Source organism: Dreissena polymorpha, chromosome 1, assembly GCF_020536995.1.
Source record: "Dreissena polymorpha isolate Duluth1 chromosome 1, UMN_Dpol_1.0, whole genome shotgun sequence".
NCBI classification, from domain to species: Eukaryota; Metazoa; Mollusca; class Bivalvia; order Myida; family Dreissenidae; genus Dreissena; species Dreissena polymorpha.
In genome coordinates, this window is record NC_068355.1 from 132264465 (window position 1) to 132278999 (window position 14535).

At 37.2% G+C, this 14535-nt stretch overlaps 1 protein-coding gene across 4 annotated transcripts in view; it reads right to left on the bottom strand.

Moving 5' to 3' along the window:
* LOC127850404 (myelin regulatory factor-like) overlaps window positions 1-14535 on the bottom strand; it is a 114896-nt gene that overhangs the window by 48822 nt on the left and 51539 nt on the right. For 3 of the 4 annotated variants that reach the window (XM_052383430.1, XM_052383448.1, XM_052383437.1), the window contains exons 3-4: window positions 7324-7566; window positions 6417-6640 (exon numbers count right to left, since the gene is read on the bottom strand). In XM_052383430.1, the coding sequence (XP_052239390.1) occupies window positions 6417-6640; window positions 7324-7566 (467 nt within the window). Of the gene's footprint in view, window positions 1-6416; window positions 6641-7323; window positions 7567-9295; window positions 9452-14535 lie in introns of those variants that run through there. The other variant, XM_052383443.1, reaches the window with a different exon arrangement.

Sequence of the window (14535 nt, forward strand, 5' to 3'; positions counted from 1 at the left end):
AAAACTTATAATTCACTGTTTCAAACAGTGAACATTAACAGTGAAAATAACCTATAATTGTCACTGTTTTTTTCTGTAAAATGATGTCATTTTTTTTAACAAAATGACGTCCTTATTCCAGCGTAACTCTACAGTTTAACTCTTATACAATGTAAATAAATGGTGAAAAAAAGCATAAAATAAGAAGAAAATTTGTTGGATTTGGTTAAATATTGATTTTAATTCACGAGTGTTCACAGAAAAATATATTTTCTATGATACCTCAAAATTGCTATTTAAAATATCCAAATATTTATTCAGCCACGCCCTGGAAAAACTGGAATTATTTGCATTTGTGTAGTGTTGTTCCAGATAAGCATGTGTGTAGTGTTGTTCCAGTTAAGCCTGTGTGTAGTGTTGTTCCAGATAAGCATGTGTGTAGTGTTGTTCCTGATAAGCACGTGTGTAGTGTTGTTCCAGATAAGCATGTGTGTAGTGTTGTTCCTGATAAGCATGTGTGTAGTGTGTAGTGTTGTTCCAGATAAGCATGTGTGTAGTGTGTAGTGTTGTTCCAGATAAGCATGTGTGTAGTGTTGTTCCAGATAAGCATGTGTGTAGTCTTGTTCCAGATAAGCATGTGTGTAGTGTTGTTCCAGATAAGCATATGTGTAGTGTTGTTCCAGATAAGCATGTGTGTAGTGTTGTTCCTGATAAGCATGTGTGTAGTGTTGTTCCAGATAAGCATATGTGTAGTGTTGTTCCAGATAAGCATGTGTGTAGTGTTGTTCCTGATAAGCATGTGTGTAGTGTTATTCCTGATAAGCATGTGTGTAGTGTTGTTCCAGATAAGCATGTGTGTAGTGTTGTTCCAGATAAGCATATGTGTAGTCTTGTTCCAGATAAGCATGTGTGTAGTGTTGTTCCAGATAAGCATATGTGTAGTGTTGTTCCAGATAAGCATGTGTGTAGTGTTGTTCCTGATAAGCATGTGTGTAGTGTTGTTCCTGATAAGCATGTGTGTAGTGTGTAGTGTTGTTCCAGATAAGCCTGTGTGTAGTGTTGCTCCAGATAAGCATGTGTGTAGTGTTGTTCCAGATAAGCATGTGTGTAGTGTTGTTCCTGATAAGCATGTGTGTAGTGTTGTTCCAGATAAGCATGTGTGTAGTCTTGTTCCAGATAAGCATGTGTGTAGTCTTGTTCCAGATAAGCATATGTGTAGTGTTGTTCCAGATAAGCATATGTGTAGTGTTGTTCCTGATAAGCATGTGTGTAGTGTTGTTCCTGATAAGCATGTGTGTGGTGTTGTTCCAGATAAGCATATGTGTAGTGTTGTTCCAGATAAGCATGTGTGTAGTGTTGTTCCAGATAAGCATGTGTGCAGTGTTGTTCCTGATAAGCATGTGTGTAGTCTTGTTCCAGATAAGCATGTGTGTAGTGTTGTTCCAGATAAGCATGTGTGTAGTCTTGTTCCAGATAAGTATGTGTGTAGTCTTGTTCCAGATAAGCATATGTGTAGTGTTGTTCCAGATAAGCATATGTGTAGTGTTGTTCCTGATAAGCATGTGTGTAGTGTTGTTCCTGATAAGCATGTGTGTGGTGTTGTTCCAGATAAGCATATGTGTAGTGTTGTTCCAGATAAGCATGTGTGTAGTGTTGTTCCAGATAAGCATGTGTGTAGTGTTGTTCCTGATAAGCCTGTGTGTAGTGTTGTTCCTGATAAGCATGTGTGTAGTGTTGTTCCTGATAAGCCTGTGTGTAGTGTTGTTCCTGATAAGCATGTGTGTAGTGTTGTGCCTGATAAGCATGTGTGTAGTGTTGTTCCATATAAGCATGTGTGTAGTGTTGTTCCAGATAAGCATGTGTGTAGTGTTGTTCCAGATAAGCATGTGTGTAGTCTTGTTCCAGATAAGCATGTGTGTAGTGTTGTTCCAGATAAGCATATGTGTAGTGTTGTTCCAGATAAGCATGTGTGTAGTGTTGTTCCTGATAAGCATATGCGTAGTGTTGTTCCAGATAAGCCTGTGTGTAGTGTTGTTCCAGATAAGCCTGTGTGTAGTGTTGTTCCAGATAAGCATGTGTGTAGTGTTGTTCCTGATAAGCATGTGTGTAGTGTTGTTCCAGATAAGCATATGTGTAGTGTTGTTCCAGATAAGCATATGTGTAGTGTTGTTCCAGATAAGCATGTGTGTAGTGTTGTTCCTGATAAGCCTGTGTGTAGTGTTGTTCCTGATAAGCCTGTGTGTAGTGTTGTTCCAGATAAGCATGTGTGTAGTGTTGTTCCTGATAAGCCTGTGTGTAGTGTTGTTCATGATAAGCATATGTGTAGTGTGTAGTGTGTAGTGTTGTTCCTGATAAGAATGTGTGTAGTGTTGTTCCTGATAAGCCTGTGTGTAGTGTTGTTCCAGATAAGCATGTGTGTAGTGTTGTTCCTGATAAGCCTGTGTGTAGTGTTGTTCATGATAAGCATATGTGTAGTGTGTAGTGTTGTTCCAGATAAGCATGTGTGTAGTGTTGTTCCTGATAAGCATATGTGTAGTGTGTAGTGTTGTTCCAGATAAGCATATGTGTAGTGTGTAGTGTTGTTCCTGATAAGCATATGTGTAGTGTGTAGTGTTGTTCCTGATAAGCATATGTGTAGTGTGTAGTGCTGTTCCAGATAAGCATATGTGTAGTGTTGTTCCAGATAAACATGTGTGTAGTGTTGTTCCAGATAAGCATGTGTGTAGTGTTGTTCCAGATAAGCATGTATGTAGTGTTGTTCCAGATAAGCATTTGTGTAGTGTTGTTCCAGATAAGCATGTGTGTAGTGTTGTTCCAGATAAGCATGTGTGTAGTCTTGTTCCAGATAAGCATGTGTGAAGTGTTGTTCCAGATAAGCATATGTGTAGTGTTGTTCCAGATAAGCATGTGTGTAGTGTTGTTCCTGATAAGCATGTGTGTAGTGTTGTTCCTGATAAGCATGTGTGTAGTGTGTAGTGTTGTTCCAGATAAGCCTGTGTGTAGTGTTGTTCCAGATAAGCATGTGTGTAGTGTTGTTCCAGATAAGCATGTGTGTAGTGTTGTTCCTGATAAGCATGTGTGTAGTGTTGTTCCAGATAAGCATGTGTGTAGTCTTGTTCCAGATAAGCATGTGTGTAGTCTTGTTCCAGATAAGCATATGTGTAGTGTTGTTCCAGATAAGCATATGTGTAGTGTTGTTCCTGATAAGCATGTGTGTAGTGTTGTTCCTGATAAGCATGTGTGTGGTGTTGTTCCAGATAAGCATATGTGTAATGTTGTTCCAGATAAGCATGTGTGTAGTGTTGTTCCAGATAAGCATGTGTGTAGTGTTGTTCCTGATAAGCCTGTGTGTAGTGTTGTTCCTGATAAGCATGTGTGTAGTGTTGTTCCAGATAAGCATGTGTGTAGTGTTGTGCCTGATAAGCATGTGTGTAGTGTTGTTCCAGATAAGCATGTGTGTAGTGTTGTTCCAGATAAGCATGTGTGTAGTGTTGTTCCAGATAAGCATGTGTGTAGTCTTGTTCCAGATAAGCATGTGTGTAGTGTTGTTCCAGATAAGCATATGTGTAGTGTTGTTCCAGATAAGCATGTGTGTAGTGTTGTTCCTGATAAGCATATGTGTAGTGTTGTTCCAGATAAGCCTGTGTGAAGTGTTGTTCCAGATAAGCCTGTGTGTAGTGTTGTTCCAGATAAGCATGTGTGTAGTGTTGTTCCTGATAAGCATGTGTGTAGTGTTGTTCCAGATAAGCATGTGTGTAGTGTTGTTCCTGATAAGCCTGTGTGTAGTGTTGTTCATGATAAGCATATGTGTAGTGTGTAGTGTGTAGTGTTGTTCCTGATAAGCATGTGTGTAGTGTTGTTCCTGATAAGCCTGTGTGTAGTGTGTAGTGTTGTTCCTGATAAGCCTGTGTGTAGTGTTGTTCCAGATAAGCCTGTGTGTAGTGTTGTTCCTGATAAGCATGTGTGTAGTGTTGTTCCTGATAAGCATGTGTGTAGTGTTGTTCCTGATAAGCCTGTGTGTAGTGTTGTTCCTGATAAGCATGTGTGTAGTGTTGTTCCTGATAAGCATGTGTGTAGTGTTGTTCCTGATAAGCCTGTGTGTAGTGTTGTTCCAGATAAGCATGTGTGTAGTGTTGTTCCTGATAAGCATGTGTGTAGTGTTGTTCCAGATAAGCCTGTGTGTAGTGTTGTTCCTGATAAGCCTGTGTGTAGTGTTGTTCCTGATAAGCATGTGTGTAGTGTTGTTCCAGATAAGCATGTGTAGTGTTGTTCCTGATAAGCATATGTGTAGTGTTGTTCCAGATAAGCCTGTGTGAAGTGTTGTTCCAGATAAGCCTGTGTGTAGTGTTGTTCCAGATAAGCATGTGTGTAGTGTTGTTCCTGATAAGCATGTGTGTAGTGTTGTTCCAGATAAGCATGTGTGTAGTGTTGTTCCTGATAAGCCTGTGTGTAGTGTTGTTCATGATAAGCATATGTGTAGTGTGTAGTGTGTAGTGTTGTTCCTGATAAGCATGTGTGTAGTGTTGTTCCTGATAAGCCTGTATGTAGTGTGTAGTGTTGTTCCTGATAAGCCTGTGTGTAGTGTTGTTCCAGATAAGCCTGTGTGTAGTGTTGTTCCTGATAAGCATGTGTGTAGTGTTGTTCCTGATAAGCATGTGTGTAGTGTTGTTCCTGATAAGCCTGTGTGTAGTGTTGTTCCTGATAAGCATGTGTGTAGTGTTGTTCCTGATAAGCATGTGTGTAGTGTTGTTCCTGATAAGCCTGTGTGTAGTGTTGTTCCAGATAAGCATGTGTGTAGTGTTGTTCCTGATAAGCATGTGTTTAGTGTTGTTCAAGATAAGCCTGTGTGTAGTGTTGTTCCTGATAAGCCTGTGTGTAGTGTTGTTCCTGATAAGCATGTGTGTAGTGTTGTTCCAGATAAGCATGTGTGTAGTGTTGTTCCTGATAAGCATGTGTGTAGTGTTGTTCCTGATAAGCCTGTGTGTAGTGTTGTTCCTGATAAGCCTGTGTGTAGTGTTGTTCCAGATAAGCCTGTGTGTAGTGTTGTTCCAGATAAGCATGTGTGTAGTGTTGTTCCAGATAAGCATGTGTGTAGTGTTGTTCCTGATAAGCCTGTGTGTAGTGTGTAGTGTTGTTCCTGATAAGCCTGTGTGTAGTGTTGTTCCAGATAAGCATGTGTGTAGTGTTGTTCCTGATAAGCCTGTGTGTAGTGTTGTTCATGATAAGCATATGTGTAGTGTGTAGTGTGTAGTGTTGTTCCTGATAAGCATGTGTGTAGTGTTGTTCCTGAAAAGCATGTGTGTAGTGTTGTTCCAGATAAGCCTGTGTGTAGTGTTGTTCCAGATAAGCATGTGTGTGTAGTGTTGTTCCAGATAAGCATGTGTGTAGTGTTGTTCCAGATAAGCATGTGTGTAGTGTTGTTCCTGATAAGCATATGTGTAGTGTGTAGTGTTGTTCCTGATAAGCATATGTGTAGTGTTGTTCCAGATAAAGCATGTGTGTAGTGTGTAGTGTTGTTCCAGATAAGCATATGTGTAGTGTTGTTCCAGATAAGCCTGTGTGTAGTGTTGTTCCAGATAAGCCTGTGTGTAGTGTGTAGTGTTGTTCCTGATAAGCCTGTGTGTAGTGTTGTTCCAGATAAGCATGTGTGTAGTGTGTAGTGTTGTTCCAGATAAGCATGTGTGTAGTGTTGTTCCAGATAAGCATGTGTGTAGTGTTGTTCCAGATAAGCATGTGTGTAGTGTTGTTCCAGATAAGCCTGTGTGTAGTGTTGTTCCAGATAAGCATGTGTGTAGTGTTGTTCCTGATAAGCCTGTGTGTAGTGTTGTTCCAGATAAGCATGTGCTTATCAGAGACGACATTTCAATCTGCAATTTTTTTTTTTTAAACAGACCTCTTTTAAATGAACAAATAAATAAAAAAGGAAGTATTGTCCCTGATAAGCCAGTGTGAACTATTGTCAAGGTATCATTTAGTTCTGAATCTTTAAGAATTAACTCTGACTAATCAGTTATTTATTTAGCTTTGCATTATGAGTGCAATAGACCATAAAAGTTACTTTTTTTTTCCTTACAAGTTTAAAGCTATTATAATTCGTAAAAGTATTATTCTACTGTCAAGGGTTACAATAAATTAATTGGTGATTTAAATGAAGAACAATGTAAATTTTACAAGTTTAAAGCTATTATAATTCGTAAAAGTATTAATCTACTGTCAAGGGTTACAATAAATTAATTGGTGATTTAAATGAAGAACAATGTAAATTGAAATAGATAGTTATGATGAATTTAATATGCTGTTTCCGAAACACTCACCCCTTAAGCCTAGTTCAAGGTACCAGATAGTGGATGGTGTGGATTTGGTCCCAAAAGAATAAAGGAGTTATCAGCCTCTTGTGTCCTTGTAATATTTTGTCACCAAACATATTTGGAACTGACCTTGTTGAGTATTTGGCTGGTTGTTGTTCATCGGGCTTTGGTTGCTGTGCATGCTGTGCCCATTTTGATGCCCATTGCACTGCTGGTTGCTGTGGTTACCCTGGCCATTGTGACCGTTGCTATGGTTGCCTTGACCACTATGACCATTATGGTTGCTAAGGCCATTTCTGTGCCCGTCTGGAGGTGAGTATGGCTCCGAGTCAGGTGGACTGTCAGGCAGGGTCCTAGGAGGAAAACAAGCAGCTGCACACCATGAGTCACGTTCTGAGAAAACTGGGCATAATGCATGTGCGTAAAGTGTCGTCCCAGATTAGCCTGTGCAGTTTGCACAGGCTAATCAGGGACGACTTTTTTATGCCTTAACTGGATTTTTGTGTAGAAGAGACTTCCTTTAAACGAAAAAAACATAAAAGTGGAAAGTGTCGTCCCTGACTGGCCTGTGCGGACTGCACAGGCTAATCTGGGATGACACTTTACGCACATGCATGATGCCGTATTTTTTCAGAAAGCGTCTCCCATAATGGCACATACGGATTTTAGCTGCGTTCTGTGATAACTGGGCATAGTACATGTGCGTGTGATGCCTGATTAGACTGTGCAGTCTGCCCAAGCTTGTAAGCGACATAAACTTTCTGATTTTTATGGAATTTTTGTCTAAAGTAAGTCTCTTCTAAATGAAAATCCAGTCAGGCTAATTAATCTGAGGCGACACTTTATGCACACGCCATAAGCCCAGTTTTCCCAGAATAAAACTCTTTAAAACACTTGGGAATTTAATACTTAATGCATCATTAGAACTCTTATAAAGTTATGATAGCAACATGTGACATTTTAACAGAAAATCGTATCTGCCAATTCATAATGCCACAGTTGCTTATGGTTTAAAACAATAAAAAAGGACTCTTACAGATTGGTAATCTGTCCACTGTCTATGTAGGGCATTCTGGTGCTAATTAACGTTTGTCTGGGCATGTACATTTCTGTCTGGTTTCCATGACCTCCATTACCCCCTGGGATGTTTGTGGGACCCGTGGAGCAGGGTCCCGTTGTTGGCCCTCGCAAGTGGATGTTGTTGATACGAAAACCATTACCGTAGTGATGTGGGTGGCTGTTATAGGCAATGGCCGAAATTGGGTCCTCTGGCATGCAACTGAAACAATAACAAACTATGGCTAGAAATTATCAGTGACTTGCTGGCTTCTCTTGTTACGCTGCTTGCATCATAGCCATTGCTACTTTGCTTCTGAGCAGGAAAAGATAAAAAGCCATCAATTTCAACAAGTTAAATGATCCACGCTACAGAAGTTTCCATGGATTCGGCTCCAATAGCGTTCAGATGTAGATTTCAGGGCATTGCTGGTGAAAGCACATTGCGATCCTTGGTGGCCTGTAATTTTTGGGACAACATGAGAGGGAAGAAAGAGTGACACCCAGGTGTCACTAGGCTTGAAAACCATCAGATTTACAAAGGTCGTTTATGAGATATTAAAATACACTTACTGAAAACTGCTTTTTATAACGTATTTTTACTTTTTCCTCTATATAAGTCAAACATTATTTTTCAATGTTTAATGTAACTTCACATAAAAGTGTTGTTGTTGTTTTTCTCAAAATTTCAAAAAGTACATATTTTTCCCGAAAGACTGCCTAAAATTCCCACTTGAAGATTTTCTAAAAAAAAAATATTTTTTTTTTAAATTAATTGCAATATTTAGTTCATTTCTCTTTCCAGCTCTGCATTGTGAACCTTAGTAGATAGAATATTTAGAACACTTTGATTTACAATTTTGGAGTAAATGTTAGCAAAAAACAACATAAATTTCCCAACATGACGCCATTTTCCCAATCCAAGGAGCCGGGCCCCATCCCCATAATGGTGGAAAAAACAACTGCATAAGCTGAAGAAAATCACTTATATGTTTTAAATACCAATGCAATCAAAACTGATTTAAAACTAAACAAACTTAAATGAAGAGGCATGATATTAAAATGTCTTCTTTAATTGGAGAATGATTTCTTGTGAACATTTTAATACTGAATAAAGTATACTTTACTGAGTATCTGATGGAGGCCTCAACAATTAACCCTTTACACCTCATATGCACACTTTGGTGCAGTCTCTTAGAAAATATAATTAACCCCCCCTTCACACATAGACGCCGCTTCTACTACCATCAAAGCGTGGCTGAAAACGTTGCTGATCGTGACAAATCGCAGGAGAAACGTAGTGGAGTCCTCATAAGTGCAGTATGATCGCGGTAGAGTCTTCATGATCGGAGAGCTCTACGCTCTTGCCACGCTTATTTTGAACATGCTCAAAACAAACGTAGCGGGATCGTTGCCAACAATATTCGGTGTATATATATAGGGGCATCGTAGTACGGTCGAAATGAAGACCATAATTTGCCAAATTGCTCGATTTTGACTCCAGTCGGCCTCGATCCGCCCTGATCCAAACCTTTTTCATATCGTGGCTTGATCGTCGTAAAGTCGCAGCTCTGTGAGAACAGGGGGGGGGGGGGGGGGGGTAAAAAAATTCTTTACTAGAATCAAGTTTAAAAACCTTCAGTTCCAACCTTTAGATACTGATGAGCAGCAAACTACATAAAACCTGAACAGACAGAGTTACTCGCAGGCTGGTCTCTGTTTTATGCTGGATGCAAAAACCATTTTCATTTTGCTTCTGATGGGGAAAGGATTAGGCATCAAGCTTACATAGCAATTACCAGTGGCCTAGCTAAATATACAGACATGTCTTTGCCGACAAATTTCCTTAAAAATTGTATTTTGTTTATTAAAACTTAAAATCCAGCTGTAATAATCATACATCAATTTAGTTTAAACAACATTTTTTTTTTATAAAATCTGACTTAACTTACTTCAACATCTTTTCCTGTAGATATCCAAATTGTGAATACATGGAGAGGAATTACTTTGTCACACAGTATAATAGGAATCTAATATTTCTCCATTTATATGTCTTGTCGCTGCACATTGAATACTTAATATCTGCAGCAAACCTTCGCCAAACAATTTCTTCCTCGGCACCCAAAAACTGATATTTAACTGTCACAATAATTATATGAAAATCCTCACGATATTCAAGCTTCCTCACTACAATGGAAGATAACAATTCCTGAAATTTAATAGAAACAAAAGTTGCGCCCTGTTTTGCTTCTAGACAAAGTATAGTTTTAGTAATTTATGTTACACAAGTACAAACATCCCATCGAAATTGAAATATGACCGTCGATCAGTACATATAAATCAAAGGAAACTGTGTTATATCGAAATAAATTAGAAAGTCTGAACAAGCACAGCTTTGAGATACATCTCTCGTTAAATTGATATATAATCCCAAATTATAAATCACTTTTGAAAAAACTGCACAAATTTGCCGCTGTAGATATTTTGGTCAATATCCATTCAGTTCATAATGGCCACATACCATCACCCACTTCATCAGCCTAGCACATTTTCACCATAAAGAAACATTTACGGATGAATAACTACCTATTAAAATGTTTCAACATTGTACCCAACCATCCGCACTACCTTAAGCTCGTATATTTATCCAAAGTTGTAAAAACTGACAATTTTCGCGTTACTAATGCATTGTTACTGATCATGACAGCTTTGGGGCAAGCTCTGAACATTTCTAAAGAACTGAATTAAATCCGTACTATCATGTACCCAGTGCCTATTGACAAAATCCATAAGACCATATATATCATATCCATTAAGATATGCCTCATAATATGTAAGATTATATTTACTTAAACACAACCGCAAAATTACTTTGAGGGTAATCATCTTAAATTTAAATGACACTTAATATTGAAATGTTTTTGTATTGCATAATTTATAGAGAAATTAAACTTTTGAATTAATTAATTATAACATATTGATATCTGTGACTTTATGACAACATTTATTCCCTAACAGTTGTTTGCAATATGGACAAATATTTTATGATAAATTCTTGCTGAGAATTGTTAAATAAATAAAAAAAATATGAAGAAGCATATTATTATTATTCTTATTATTATTAAAATAAAATGATAATAATGAAAATAATAATAATAATAACTACTACTACCACTAATAATAATAATATTACTACTAATAATAATTAGAATAATTACTATAAAAACAATAATAATATGATCATAAAGATAAAGATGATGATGATGATAATTATGATGATGATGATCAGCAGCAGCAGCAGCAACAGCAGCATCAGTTTTTCCTCTTTCTTTTTTTATTTCTTTTTTTTTACATTTTTTTTTCAAAATTATCAGCAGAAACCCTTATCAGTATCATCTTCAATGTCATACTTATCAACACCATCACCTTTATCATCATCTAATTCATCAAGCCAGTATATACAAAGTAGGACTACTTATTCATTATCTTAAAATGCTTTTTACTGTGGATAAAAATCAAAACAAGTGATCTTTGTAAAACATGTTTTCTCACAGGTATTTTTGTTGGTTTTAGCACATGCATAAAATCCCCCTTTCACAGGGCGTGGCTCATGTATATTATTTCAAATAGAAGAGCTTTGTTAGTAAACAAACATACAACATTTTCGATAAAATACAACACCTTTGCATAACTCCTTTAAAATCTTTGGATTTACTTTACACAGTTGCTTCCCCTTCTTTTAAGCATTAATACATAAAGGGAAGTAGTTACACGTTACAATGCACCACAGAAAAAAATAGATTGTTTCCCATAACATATTCGCACCTGAGAACGGCTATTTGTGGTGAAACTTGGCTTTAAACCAGACAACAGCGGTTTTGTATGCTAACCACAAGTATGATTAATGGACCTCAGAAATAGAAAGAAGAAACATGTTTGTTGTTAATTATTGCTCTGTTGTACATGAAACAAACCACTGAAAAATATATATTATGAAGATTTTTCTCTCTTCTTTTTTTTCAATCCAAATGAATTTAATAGAATACATGTAAATCAAATTTCAAATCAAGTACTATTAAAACTATGGACCATAATATTAAATCATCATATTACAGTTAGAGTTAACCTATTTATTGAAGCAAATGGAAAGCCTATGGCTTATTGAAACACTCTCAAGTCCATTCCCTGGGTAGACCAAGACGTTTAACTGTTTCAGCGCTGGAACCGAATTTTGAAGGCCTTTGCAAACAGTTTGGATCCAGATGAGACACCATAGAACGTGGCGTCTCATCAGGATCCAAACTGTTTGCTATTCTGATAGAATTCTTCTAAAAAACAAATGAAGAAAATGCTAATTTTAGAAATTCAGCAGACAACATTTTAGCAGACGACAAATTTCCCAGCTTGCAAAGGGTTAAGTGTCTGTGAGGGATCTTTCTCTTGTGAAGAGATGGAAATTAGCGCAGACGGCCACTGGTCTGAGGCGACCAATTTTGCAGTAGGAGAGATTTTCTAACAAGATGCGTTTGTGAAACACAATGTCCCCCTATATGATGTTTGACCTTGAAGGATGACCTTGACCTTGTGAAGGATGACCTTTCACCACTCAAAATGTGCAGCTCCATGAGATACACATGCATGCCAAATATCAAGTTGCTATCTTCAATATTGCAAAAGTATTCATAAAATGAGCGATTTTGGCCACATATATTTGACCTCTGACCTTGAAGGATGACCTTGACCTTGACCTTTCACCACTCAAAATGTGCAGCTTCATAAGATACATATGCATGCCAAATATGAAGTTGCTATCTTCAATATAGCAAAAGTTATTGCAAAATGTTAAAGTTGGCGCAAACAGACCAACAGACCAACAGACAGACAGGGCAAAAACAATATGTCCCCCACTACTATAGTGGGGGACATAAAAATCTAGTAGTCCACTTTCGCAACTAGCTTCTCAGAAAGTTTAACTTATACTATTTACTACTCAGAAACTCACTTTGATGCATTTCTAGTATGTGACAATCTAATTACATGTAAAACCTGGGACTAGAACCTGTATTTAGTGTCAATTGGGAAGATCAAAAGAATGTTCCCTTAGTGGGGATCAAATCAGTGACCTCCTGGTCGCTTGGTGGACGCAACAAACATTACGCCACTGCAACCTAAAAACCATGCGAAGTACAATAATTTCCATCCTTGCTTGAGAATGCTTGAACAGCTGGCCTTGACCCTACAACCAGCAAGGCTGATATGAGCCTTGACCCTGCAACCAGCAATGCTGATATGAGCCTTGACCCTGCAACCAGCAAGGCTGATATGAGCCTTGACCCTGCAACCAGCAAGGCTGATATGAGCCTTGACCCTGCAACCAGCAAGGCTGATATGAGCCTTGACCCTGCAACCAGCAATGCTGATATGAGCCTTGATCTTGAAAAATCAGGCCTAAGAATGTGCACAATATGTCATCCCAGATAAGCCTGCGCAGTCCATACAGGCTTATCAGGGACTACTCATTCCATCTAAACTCAGATTTTGCTAAAGAGACTTTCAACAAAAAACACCATATATGCGGAAAGTTTTATCTTTGATTAGCCTGGTCTGGAATGACACTTTATCACACATGCATTAAGTCCAGTTTTCCTGGAACAAGGCTCAATTTATACCAATTAATTAAAATTAAATTTTAACGTTCAAAATAATGACAACATGCTCATCAAAAATACTGCAGGTATTGTATGAGTAAGCACTCCTTCATAATTTACACACAATGCTCACATAATGTATTTGCAGGATAGATTTAAAGACAGATTGATTTTCAACTGGGTTTCAAACTTTATTTACAAACACTTCAATCATCAAACAAAACTTGAATCTACAGAATTTATGGCATATGCAGATTCATATTTGGACACTTGCAAAAAATCATTGCCGAGATATATTATTAATTATACATCCTTTGGAGTGCAGTATGCCTCATAAAAAGTCAAATGAATAGTATCTCTACATAAATGCAAAGTAAATAATTGCCCTTAATATAGATAAAATTAAAATTGAGTAATCATGTTTTATAACTCTTCTTCAGCATATTTGTTTACAGAACATCATTACTAGCATGTACATGAAGCATTATCTGATTTCAATTGAATAATATTTATCAACGATTAATACTGGTTAGAGATAGTGGGTATGTGGTATTGATAGGTCCATATTAATCATATTGTTTTGACATAGTGATTTATCTCAGGCCATCAAACATTATTATCTTGTTGGGTTATATTGTTATGTAATCGTTTAATCACCATTCCCTTTACAGCATCACATTCTTAAAGTGATAACCAAATATATTTATATTTTGAAGTTTTGAACATTTACGGAGTGCCAGCTGAGAGTCATCTGTTTAACTAGGCCAATCAAACAGAAAGCAGTTAAACCATGATGCTGATACTTTATTGGGACATATGAATATCATGACATCTTGTTACCATTTACCACTTAGATAGGTATTTACCACTTAGATAGGTATTTACCACTTAGATAGGTATTTACCACTTAGATAGGTATTTACCACTTAGATAGGTATTTACCACTTAGATAGGTATTTACCACTTAGATAGGTATTTACCACTTAGATAGGTATTTTGACAAATGTGTGGTCTCTAAAAAAGAAAAATATAATTAAAGACTTTTCTTACTAAATACAAGTTTTAAAGGCTTCATTTCCAACCCTTAGATACTGTTGAGCAGCAAACAGTATAAAACCTGAACAGACTGCGAGTTACTCACAAGCTGATCTGGCTTTATGCTGTTTGCACAAAGCAATTTTCACTTTGCCTCTGAGTGTGAAAGGGTTAACATTATAGTATATTGCAATGTATGCTTTATTTAGTAACACATTTTGTTATTATTATTGTTGCTGATCTGGCATCATTTAAACTTTGTTAAAGTAGTTTTCATCCATGATTAAAACTTATTAAGTATAAAGATGCTATGTTTGAAAAAAAGGATCCAATAATTAAGTTTTAAGAAAATTCTTTATTTTCAGACTGAAGTCTAAGAATCCGTTGGGGAATACCTGCCCAGGTAGCCACCTAGAACATACCTTGGACTTCAAGTTGAATCACAAAGCATGTCATGGAATTATTTTGTTCAATCATGGTACTTACAAATTGCACTCAAACCATGTACA